At 40.4% G+C, this 12,569-nt stretch overlaps 1 protein-coding gene across 1 annotated transcript in view; it reads left to right on the top strand.

The window, feature by feature from the left end:
- Positions 1-9,064, top strand: part of LOC114358955 (metabotropic glutamate receptor 4-like) — a 38,087-nt gene extending 29,023 nt beyond the window's left edge. The window contains exons 8-12 of the mRNA XM_028313148.1: positions 667-829; positions 1,533-1,746; positions 6,965-7,116; positions 7,843-7,951; positions 8,371-9,064. Of these exons, the coding sequence (XP_028168949.1) occupies positions 667-829; positions 1,533-1,746; positions 6,965-7,116; positions 7,843-7,951; positions 8,371-8,615 (883 nt within the window). The 3' untranslated portion in view covers positions 8,616-9,064. The remainder of the gene's footprint in view (positions 1-666; positions 830-1,532; positions 1,747-6,964; positions 7,117-7,842; positions 7,952-8,370) is intronic.
- Positions 9,065-12,569: the final 3,505 nt, after the last annotated feature.

The raw sequence follows: 12,569 nt of genomic DNA, 5'->3' as shown, positions 1-12,569 counted from the left end.
CATTTAATTGTCATTTTTTTACGCAGTCGCTAGCGAGCACACCTAACGTAAACTCATGGTAGGCACACAGATCTCGTTTGCTGACAGCAGGTGCCAAATGAATTTGATCTACCAGTATAGTACCTACAGCACATCAAACTATTAATTTTTGTTGCAAATTCGCCTCTATTACAACTACATAAGAAACCTCAGTGTTTACCTTGATGTGATGTCGTCGTACCTAACGCTATGAACCGCGACGTCTTGCACAAATTATACAGCACGGAGCGAGAAGTTTTATTGGTGTGCAAATAATTTGGAAATGAAGAAGACAGGTGCAGGTGCAAGCTTACCATGATGATGATGAGTCAGAAGTACCTAGAAACAAAAATTCTCATTAATTTCTATGGAATTAAAATTTATGTCAGTGTAAGAAAGTAGAAAGCTGTTGTCGTTAGAGACGATACTGTTTTTTTTTTGTTTTCATTTCTCTCCTGTTTTAATATTAAACTAACAACTTGTTAAAATCGTTAACATTTCTAGTGGTCACTCTCTTAATAATCCTATAGGTTCAAGAGCTCTCTCTTTAACTTTAAGCCCTTTGCCCTTTAGCGTAACCCACCTAGCGTATAATTTCTAATAGCCTAGGAAAGTCCAATATTTTGCTACATTGATTCCTCCCTGCAGGTTCGGCACAGGTTTCTGCTTCACCGTAGTGTACGCTGCTCTCCTGACGAAGACCAACAGGATATCCCGGATCTTCAACGCCAGCAAGCACTCCGCCAAGCGGCCTATCCTGATCTCGCCCAGCTCGCAGCTTGCTATATGCGCTGCACTAGTTTCTATTCAGGTGAGTTGCCCATTAGACTAAATGCAAATGAAGAATTTTCATTATTTCTGTAAAATTGAGGTGTAGTTATGCTAATATCGAATGAATCGAATAACGCCCACTGTTTTAATGACAGCTGCAGACTGCACCGACTATAACAGCCAACTCAGCACAATTTTTGCGGGCTCTTGCAGAATATGCAGTTTATACGATTTGATTACCTATTCAGCGAATCTTAACAAAAAAAGCGAAGGTAGGTATCTCTACCTTCCTACAGCCGCACGATAAAAACATTCTATGCCAAGCAAATCCACGTGAGCAGGTTTGCAGCTAGAGTTAATTCAATGTTAGGTGTTTATTTTCGCACACTTTTCCACTCACTGTAAGACGAGCTTTCACCTCCCTTTCTATCAATTAACGTACTCTTGTCCTTGTCTCCAAGCTATACTATAGTATTAGTCAAAATATATTAATCTAAACTTCGTACGTGTAAAAATAGTTTGAATAATATTTCTCGTATTTGTAACATTTTTTTTACTGCTCTGGCCCTATTGGCTGTAGGCCTGTTGTGTTGTTGCCTGTTATGTTATTAGCCTAAAAGCTTCCTCGATAAATGTGCTAACCAACACAAAAATAATTTGTCAAATCGGACGGTTCGGACCAGTAGTTCATAAGATTAACGAGTTCAAGCAAACAATACAGATACACCCTTCCTTGTCACCAGGTGCTAATAGTAGTGGTATGGATGATAGTAGCGCCCGCGCGCGCGATGTTCCACTACCCGACCAGGGAAGACAACATGCTGGTGTGCGACTCATACGTGGACGCGTCCTACATGATCGCCTTCTTCTACCCCATCGTGCTCATCCTCGTGTGCACCGTGTACGCCGTGCTGACCAGGAAGATACCGGAGGCTTTCAACGAGAGCAAGCATATTGGTGAGTGGTTACGGTCCTTAAAACTCAACAAATTCGAGGACACGCTAGTTCGATCGTCATCGACTATTGATAGACCTCACACATACTATGACACTAGCATTGTGCTCATCCTCGTGTGCTCCGTGTAAGCCGTGCTGACCAGGAAGATACCGGAGGCTTTCAACGAGAGCAAGCATATTGGTGAGTCCTTCAGGTTCAGAATGTCCAATTCCCAAAATGTCCAACGGTTTCAAAATGTCCAATTCCCATATCTACAAATTATTCTTTCCTTTTTAGGTCAATAGAAAAAAATATAAATAACTATACATACTTGTACGAGTACAATGTGCAGTAGCTACAAATTTTTTCTACGTAATTTTTGCAAATAATACAAATTTTCTATGTTTATATGCCGATTTTGCAAAAACTAAACGCATTCGTACAGAAATATATTAATTACTAATTTTTAAGAAAGGCTATGAGGACTTATTTAACAAATCCATCAAAATAGTAGATTGGACATTTTGGGAATTGGACGTTTCGGGAACTGGACATTTCAGGAATTGGACATTTCGGGAATTTGACATTTCGGGAATTGGACATTTTGGGAATTGGACTTTCTGGGAATTGGACATTTTGAAACCGTTGGACATTTTGGGAATTGGACATTCTGAACCTGAAGGTGGTGAGTGAATGGCCCTTAGAATCGCTAAAATCAAGTGGCAGTGGGCGGGGCACATAGCTCAGAGCTGATGCCGCTGGGGCAGCTCTTGAGTGCGACCACGAGCCGGAAGACGTAGCGTGGGCAGGCCTCCCACTACGTGGACCGACGATCTGGCGAAGTTCGCAGGAGGTGCCTCGATGCGGGCGGCGCAGGACCGGTCTTTGTGAAAAACCTTGGGGGAGGCCTTTGTCCAGCAGTGGACGTCTTTCGGCTGAATTAGCATTGTGCTCATCCTCGTGTGCACCGTGTACGCCGTGCTCACTAGAAAGATACCGGAGGCTTTCAACGAGAGCAAGCATATTGGTGAGTGTTTAAGGTACTTAAAACTCAACACATTCGAAGACACGCAAGTTCGATCGTCATCGACTATTGATAGACCTCACACATACTATGACACTAGCATTGTGCTCATCCTCGTGTGCTCCGTGTAAGCCGTGCTGACCAGGAAGATACCGGAGGCTTTCAACGAGAGCAAGCATATTGGTGAGTCCTTCAGGTTCAGAATGTCCAATTCCTAAAATGTCCAACGGTTTCAAAATAACCAATTCCCATATCTACAAATTATTCTTTCCTTTTTAGGTCAATAGAAAAAAATATAAATAAATATACATACTTGTACGAGTACAATGTGCAGTAGCTACAAATTTTTTTTACGTAATTTTTGCAAATAATACAAATTTTCTATGTTTATATGCCGATTTTGCAAAAACTAAACGCATTCGTACAGAAATTTAATTACTAATTTTTAAGAAAGGCTATGAGGACTTATTTAACAAATCCATCATAATAGTAGATTGGACATTCTGGGAATTGGACGTTTCGGGAACTGGACATTTCAGGAATTGGACATTTCGGGAATTTGACATTTCGGGAATTGGACATTTTGGGAATTGGACTTTCTGGGAATTGGACATTTTGAAACCGTTGGACATTTTGGGAATTGGACATTCTGAACCTGAAGGTGGTGAGTGAATGGCCCTTAGAATCGCTAAAATCAAGTGGCAGTGGGCGGGGCACATAGCTCGTAGAGCTGATGCCGCTGGGGCAGTTCTTGAGTGCGACCACGAGACGGAAGACGTAGCGTGGGCAGGCCTCCCACTAGGTGGACCGACGATCTGGCGAAGGTCGCAGGAGGTGCCTCGATGCGGGCGGCGCAGGACCGGTCTTTGTGGAAAACCTTGGGGGAAGCCTTTGTCCAGCACTGGACGTCTTTCGGCTGAATTAGCATTGTGCTCATCCTCGAGTGTATCGTGTACGCCGTGCTGACCAGGAAGATACCGGAGGCTTTCAACGAGAGCAAGCATATTGGTGAGTGAATGGCCCTTAGAATCGCTAAAATCAAGTGGCAGTGGGCGGGGCACACAGCTCGTAGAGCTGATGCCGCTGGGGCAGTTCTTGAATGGCGACCACGAGTCGGAAGACGTAGCGTGGGCAGGCCTCCCACTAGGTGGACCGACGATCTGGCGAAGGTCGCAGGAGGTGCCTCGATGCGGGCGGCGCAGGACCGGTCTTTGTGGAAAACCTTGGGGGAGGCCTTTGTCCAGCAGTGGACGTCTTTCGGCTGAATTAGCATTGTGCTCATCCTCGTGTGCACCGTTTACGCCGTGCTGACCAGGAAGATACCGCAGGCTTTCGATGAGAGCAAGCATATTGGTGAGTGACAATTTAGCCCATCGGTGTATTTGAACCTCGCCGGTGCTGGACTGTTGTTGTGAACCTACTCATTTCAAAAACACTGTTTTCTTGGAAAAAGTTTTATAAATACCTAGATACCTTTTATCATAGAAAATTGAATTACTTGAAAAATAATACATTAGATCTCCCCTTTTCAGGATTTTTCTCGATATTTTTTCATGAATATTTAGAATAGTTCGGGCGGTCCCTTACGCCTGGGCTACCTTGTATGTTCAGCTACTAATCAAAAATATTACGCTCATAAATTGACAACCCTTTCAGTGAGAAGGCACAAATTCAAGCTGTTAACACTTCAGCTTGAATTTGTGCCACCAGGGCAAATGTGCCCATATATTACGGGAATCTATCACTGACAGACGAAATATTGCTTATTCAAGCGAACTTGAGTCGGATAAAGTCATCCATTTAGCGCAAAGCTTATCCTATTTCTTAGTCAGATATAACCGCAGTCCTGAGCGAAACTAAGTATAGCTATTAAATGTAAATCCGCACTGGCGTCGATGTATATAATAGCCTCGGGCACATATATCTTTCTCCTCTCTTTGCCCTTCAAACCCGAGTCTCTTAAGCAAATCCTCTATTCAATTTACTTTTCTTTTTATAAATAACGTAATAAAGTTTTTCTAAACATAATACAGGGTCATATTTCATTCTACCCAATCCATTCAACTTATTCCTCCCTCTGGCTAGATATTTCAACGACTTATTTAATAAAAAGATAAGATAATAGTCAGGTCCGTGTATAAATCAATTCTAAGTGCTTGAAGCATTTAAAAGGCCTTTTGTCAGTCCCTAAGCTCAGATAAAGGCGATTAACAAGCGCTGAAATGCGTCCCAGTGGCTGAAACGTTTCTTAATGCATTAGTGAGTTTAGCCAGAGAATTTGCGATGAGACTACCTACGTAAACCGTACCTCAACTGTGCAAATATGAGGCGATAGATATGTCAACACAAACATCAGTTACCGCATAGCTGTCTAACTGAATGTAGAACGGTAGACTCATCGACAGCCCTGTTTCAAAGTACTGCGATAGTAACTACATTAAGGCTGAGTTCCACCATCTTACTTACCGTAATAACCGGTGTTTTTTGTATGTATTTCGACAGACTTTTGACCTTTGTTAAAGTCAAAGTAAGATGGTGCAACCCATCCTAATAATATTTGCACCCTTTGAACGATCTTTTCACAGATTTTTCCAAGGAAAGAGTTTTAAAATTGAGAAGTTGCGGTCACTAACAAGTTGTCGATTTCATACAGTGTTTTTGTTTTAACTGGAAAATATTTTTCATCGTCATCATCATCATTTCAGCCATAGGACGTCCACTGCTGAACATAGGCCTCCCCCAATGATTTCCACAATGGCCGGTTGGTGGCGGCCTGCATCCAGCGCCTTCCCGCTACTTATATGAGGTCGTCAGTCCACCTTGCTGGTGGTGGAAAATATTTTTACATACTATTTAAATATTTAAAAAGTTCAAAAATAAGAAAATTGTGCTTTGTTCACATCGAACGATTTTCTTTTACAGTGGAGTTTCTATCTGCATAGCCATTATGGATAGTGACTTGGATAATCGCTATCTCATTATTTCGTGTTTGACGACGTGATAGAAAGTTAATTGTGTTTGCTTCGAGACGTTTGTCTCTAATCCTCGGTGAGTCGAATGTGTACGGAGCAAATGTTATTTTGGACTTAGTTTGTTTAAAGTGAAGAGCGAAGATTAAACTCGTGTTTCATTAGAGCCCCTTTGCAGGCGCCCCCGGTTTGTCAAATACGATTCCGAATTCAATCCGAGATAATTTATAATATTTACTCGCTATTTCTGGAAGTTTACTTATACGGGCCTGGATCTATTAATAACAAAGAAGGTTTAACCCACTTTACTTCTTTGTACTTTCTCTGTAGGAGTTTCATACAATTTTAAACAGTTTTTTAGTTAGGAATAACTCTCGTATCCCGTATTTTCACCAAAGCTCCAAAACCCATGGTGTGTAAAAGCTATAGGTTGCCTTGAATAGACCGACTCTACGTGCGAGGCTTTTATTTATTTTATTTTTTTTAAAAAGATTATTAGTAATTTATTATTACACAAATTACTAATACTCCCGTTAGCCCCTCGTACTAAGCCAAATATGCTTGTGTCACGAGTGAGCTCACCACAATAGTCGAGCGGCGGCGGGGACCGAACCCGCGTTCCCCGGATCACGAGTCGGCCAGTCCGACCCCTTCACCATTCGGCTATCGTGGCTCTTTCAATGATGTACGACTGTTGCCAGTTTATTTTGCTATCTAAAACAGGCATTCACGAAGTAGGCAGCCGAATGCAACGATACAGTACAGGCAAATAAGAGTTTTTTGAAGTTAGGTAGGTACGTAGTAGTGAAATCATAGAGTAGGTACAAACAATACAATTTATTTTTAATTGGTCGTATGTTTGTTCACCATTAAAACCACCAAAAAGGTACTTTTACCTTATAAATTATAATAATCAATCGAACAAGAAAGACTAGCGTGATGAAATCGCAGAATGGCTATCGTCTCGTCACACAGTAGGTAGTTATTTATTTATATCAAATCGAGAAAATAATAATAAAATTGTAGAACACTTTATTTAATTTGCCATGAACATTTCATAATTATCAAGGTTCTCAGAAATAATTGTTTCGTTATGATATAACCATATCCTTGTCTATCTACGAGTAAGTTCCAGTATCCTCAGCGTACACCAAATCTCTCATAAACGTCTCAGATCTTTACCAGAGTCACTTTCAGCACCACCAGGACTTCTATATTATCCACACTAACTTTTGTCTCTATCCAGGGTTCACGATGTATACGACGTGCGTGATCTGGCTGGCGTTCGTGCCTCTCTACTTTGGCACCGCGAGCCACGTGCCGCTGCGTGTCACCAGCATGGCGGTCACCATCTCGCTCAGTGCCAGCGTGACCCTCGTCTGCCTGTTCTCTCCCAAGGTAGGTTGATCTATGTATCAGACTAAAGAGTTCTAGATGTCCAGATTTCACGATGTACACGACGTGCGTGATCTGCCTGGCGTTCGTGCTGCTGTACTTCGGCACCGCGAGCCACGTGCCGCTGCGCGTCACCAGCATGGCGGTCACCATCTCGCTCAGTGCCAGCGTGACCCTCGTCTGCCTGTTCTCTCCCAAGGTAATTACTTACTCCGATGACTCAGCGCAGCGACTCAAAAGTTTCTCTTGGCCGCCAATAGGAGGTTTTTCGGTCAGGCGCCTGCTTCAAGCACGCGAAGTTCTGCGTCTACCACGTTTCCCAAGCGGTAAGCCGACTCACTGGTCTTCGGCTAAGGTGGATTGGTCTATTATATCAGAACTACGACGAGATGTTCTTATCGTGACTTTTTGTACCGTTGAAAGCCAACAATATGACCTGACGGTCTAATGATGACACATCTCGCTCCGCGAAAAAGTGACCCTCATGTATCTCCCAAGGTATATTGGTATATGCAACAGAACCGTCCCCTCCCAAGGTAGATTGGTCTATGTAACAGAACTGTCCTCTCCCAAGGTGATTGGTATATGTAACAGACCAAAGAGTTCTAGCTATCCCGGATTCACGATGTAACTGAGATGATGGCGTAATCTGGTTTATTACTGCATCTTAGCTGATAAAATTAGTAAAAATAAACCCTAATGAAACTAAATTAAGGTTGTTTTTCCCAGCTGTACATAATCCTGATCCGGCCGGAGCGCAACGTGCGCCAGAGCATCATGCCGGTGCGCTACAGCCGCAAGCCGGCGCCCGCGCACGCCGCGCCGCCCGCCTTGAAGAGTAAGTCAAAGTCAAACTCAAAATTTCTTTATTTGCATAGACTATTTAAATAGTACTTTAAATATCCCGCTGACTAAATTACAAACTTTTAGTCAGCCGATAGTTTGGTCGGCTTTTAATATAAATGAGGAATCGGCCGATACTAAATTGGTGTTCCTTTTGAGGAATCCGCCTAATACCAAAAAGTTGTAATGTGCGTATTTTCATATTTGTTATAACAGCCTAATAGGCTATAACAACTTGACCTCTCAGTAAAAAAAATATGGTTGAGCCAAGATGCTTAATATCCAGTCTTTTACATAGGGCTGTAACCATAGTCCAAGTCTAAAGAAAAACTATGAATTCAAACCGGATTTTTTTATCGCTTGGAGTTTTCTTAGAACGAGACTGAAGTTAAATTTATCATTTATTTTCCACAGAAACGACGTTTGCCGATAAAGAAACCCAGACAGAGCAAGCTGACTTCAACAAACTCACAAACGGGCAGACGATCCAGCTGCTCAATGATAACAAAGAGAAAGAGGAAGCAAAGCTCGCCAAAGACGAGGAAAGAATCCAGTGCAACAACATCAAAGTCAACAACAACACCAACGACAAGCAAACAACAACTAACAACAAAGTGAATACTGTGTGTGGAATAAATGAAAAGGCTGAAACTTTATAGCAACGACATTCCTCGAAGTCACTCAACGAGGTGTTCAAAAACGCCAAAAATAACAATAGTTTGAAAATGAAAAAGAAAAGCTGTTCTTGTAAAATGAAAGAACGGAAACCAGTTGTAGTGTAAACAATCAGTGATACGGACTTACTAGTGTATTATTATTTATCTACGGATATTAGAAATTTTCAATCGAATTATAATATTTATAACAATACCTATCCTATACAATATTTTAAAACTTAACGCTTTGTAAAGAGGCCGCTTTTGACATCTTCCATCTAACTTTTTTGTACATAAAACTGTTTAAAATCACTTTCGCACCGATATTTAGTATGCTAGTCACTTTGTATATAAATGCGGGGAAAATGTAAATATCCAACCAAAGACAAATAGTGATGTGTATTGTACATAAACGATGTATTTAATGTACCTACTGTTAAGGTTAAGTTTGGTATATCAAATATTTAAGCTAAGTTGAATGATGACTATCGCAGCATATACAGGGTGTAGCTCTGAGCCAGGGCGGTAGCGGCAGCGTATTAATTAAGGTTTAACTCAGTACTTACGCTTCAAAATGAAAAGCAGATGTATAAACTTATCGTAGAAACAAACGCTTTTTAGTATTTTGACTGATATTCTAATAAAAAAATAGATTTAGCAATAGGAAATCATTTAAATTGTCAAATAACACTTGAAAATAACGGTGATGCATGGACTTTGACGTGAGTTTTGGGATTTATTCGTAGTCTTCCTACTTTGTATTCTGATAAATTAATGAATAATGTAAAATATTCTGATCGATACTTTAAGATGTAAAGAAAGCACGTTTTTGTAAAAATCACTAATAATGTATCGCTTTCTAAGTAATATCGCGTCGATGTTGCCACTACCGTCTTTTGCTCGCCCTGTGTATGCGCACACGTGACTAGATAATATTATATAATTAATATATACGGAAATAAACTGTTTTGATGTTTCAAGTGTTTTCATAAATACTTTCTTCCCAAGTTTTATATTCCTTAAACTTATAATATTATAACATTATGTAAAACAAAATTAAACAATTCGTAAATATTAAGCCTACAAGGCAGTAGAATATTGTGCTATTTTAAAGCCCGGTCCGTGAGCACGTAGAATTTTGTCTAATGACCCATCCTTATCGCTCGCGCGTAATTATATTGTTGTCGCGACTGTGCGACTTCTGGTGCGACTGGCACCCGCAGTGAGTGTGCGAGCGTGATAGCAACATAATTACGCGCGAGCAATAAGGATGGGTAGCTTGGGGTCATTGAACAAAATTCTACGTGCTCACGGACCAGACTATAGTTGGAAGTAATTTTGCAAGACACTAATTTAAGTAGGTACTTACACCCTTAACTAAACAAAGCCATGGTGAATAGTTAAAAGATATTCTTAGGTAGGCAAGTAAAGTACATTGTACATTTGAATAAACGTCACAATAACATTCCAGCCTCTAGCAGGAATATAAACTGCAGCGCACGCTACGGCGTAGCGGCCGTAGCAGCGCGTAGCTACGCGATTCAGCAATAGCAATAGGATCTACGCGCAAAATCTTTTAGTAACAAATCCATAACCGTTTAACAGACTAGGATAGACATAAAAATATTAGTTACATAAAACGGACGGAATCGCATAATGAACATCCGAAGAGAGCGGGTCGCTGCCAAAAATACTTTATTACAAGTATTTCATACAGAATGCGAGCGAAAATTATTTTCAAATAAAATCTACCAATTTATGTTACTATGGCATGAGGTTCCTTATACATATATTATGTCGTGTTAAACTTCAATGGTTGCCATCGCATCAGCAACACCCCATTTTACTAGTATCGCGATTACTTACGTGTTAGTCACACGTGCCTGTGCCTATATTTTACATTACTAGGTGCAGGTAGGTAATTACTGTTTGTCGATGCCTGAACAACACTAATGGAAGAGATTACACCTCGCGCGTCATGAATATCGCCGACTAATCACCAAGATTGATGAATTACTGCCAAATCCGGCGTCTTGAGAGCTGCCAGCCTACCACGACCCCTGCTCTTCCTGTTGCAGTGCCAGGTTTTATACCAACTTGGTGTCCAGCTACACTGGTCGCATTACTCGTAAATGGGTTGCTTTGGTAGCTATTAATCAATTTCCCCGTTTTGTTACAAATCTAAGCTCAATCCGTGATCCAGTTTGCAGCCGGTTAAATTTGTTGCTACCGCCTTTCCTATGCTTAAGTTCCCGACGTAAAACTTTCAGTTAGCAAATCATTAATCATAATCAACCACAATAAGCCTGAATGAAATTAAGTATCTATAACAGCGCTATTCTCAAAGAGAGGGTAGGTAAACAGGTAGGTACCTACTCGTACGCTCTAAGATTATACTTGGGTAGGACTCATGATCTTTGAGAGAAACGATTCTTTTCTCTGCACAAAATTATTTTTCATAGAATACCTAACTTTAACATTTCCATGATGATTGTGGTTTTGGCTATTTATTAATACCAATAAGTAGTCAGTCGAAATAATTAAACATCTGTAAAATAGGTAACAATCAACAGCACATAAAATGGTTACGTTTTCATTGCAAAATCGTCTGGAAGGCGCTTTGTGTTTGTTTTGATACTTAAGTATAAAATCAGGATTAATTTTCAAATTTCAGGCTGCGTCAAAATTCTCGATGAATGTTTCGAAAGAAAGTTCAGTTGGGCCGCAAACAATGCTAAAATGTAGGTAGATGTTACCTAATTAGCTTGTGGAAAACCGATCGAAATAGGTAATCAGGTAGCTCAGACCGAAATTTAGACTAGGCGCAGACCACCGATTTTTAGTTGGCCGATAGTTGGGCCTGATTTTAATTTGTATGAGGAATCGGCCAAATCAAATCGGTGTAATGTGCGCACTTCTCATGCCCATACTGATCAACTGCCCGACTAAACTATCGGTCGACGAAAAATCGATAGGTAGTCTGCTGCGCTTAGGCTTACCGCACAGTAAATAATAATTATTGTTCAGTTTGAATTTTCTTAAAACATCCAACCTACAGACACAGGCACCTACCTAACAATGGATAAGGTAAGTAAAGAATAAAAAAGAAAAGTAGCATAAAATATTTGCATAACCATCACAATCATGATCATTTCACAATTTCTACAAGAGCGCGGGAACTACCCGCGTGTATAAAATAATCAACGCACATGCGACACGTTTCCATGCTGAAATTCCAGTTATTTTTCGATTCACCAAATAACAAAGTACGTTAATATTATGTGCTCTGTGCATCGAACGAGAACATGCATTTGCAATAGGTATACTTACTAAAAACCTCAAAATTATCAAATTGTAGGTAAGCATCGGTATGTAATGTTTCGAACGAAGTAGGTAGGTAGGTACATAACTTGTGGAAAACCGTTGACAAAATCGGTATCATGTACCTACTTCATACCGCAATAAACTGCACGGAAAATAATTATTGTAGGTACCTACAGTTTAATTTTCATAACCATTCGTAACCTAGTAAGTAGGTATTATATAGGTACACAAAAACTTTTGGTCTATACATGCATTAACCGCTTGAGTCCCAGACGGCATTAATTAATGTCATAACAATTGATTATCTATTGTGTCTAGATTCGCGGGCCTTGAAGGATTAATAATACGAAAGATCATCAAAAAAAAATCTTAACCACTCACCATCAGGTCCTGAAGAACACACCAGGGTTTCACACCAGCACCATCACAATGCAATGTCCACAAGTTCCAAAGCACGAGTTCAAGTTCAAAAGAGGTTCCATCGAAAAAACACGCAATTAAACACAAAACTACATAACACTGATAAAACAACACATTTATATCTCGGAGTAGCCAAAATGGCTTACTAGTCGACTAATTCAAGATTCCTAAACTAAGTTTTTGAAATACCCTCTTTTTTAAAAAAATATTCTA

The sequence above is a fragment of the Ostrinia furnacalis genome, unplaced genomic scaffold (genome assembly GCF_004193835.3).
Source record: "Ostrinia furnacalis isolate ACB-3 unplaced genomic scaffold, ASM419383v2 OfSCF4153, whole genome shotgun sequence".
Lineage (NCBI taxonomy): Eukaryota > Metazoa > Arthropoda > Insecta > Lepidoptera > Crambidae > Ostrinia > Ostrinia furnacalis.
This window is presented reverse-complemented; position numbering and strand designations above follow the sequence as displayed.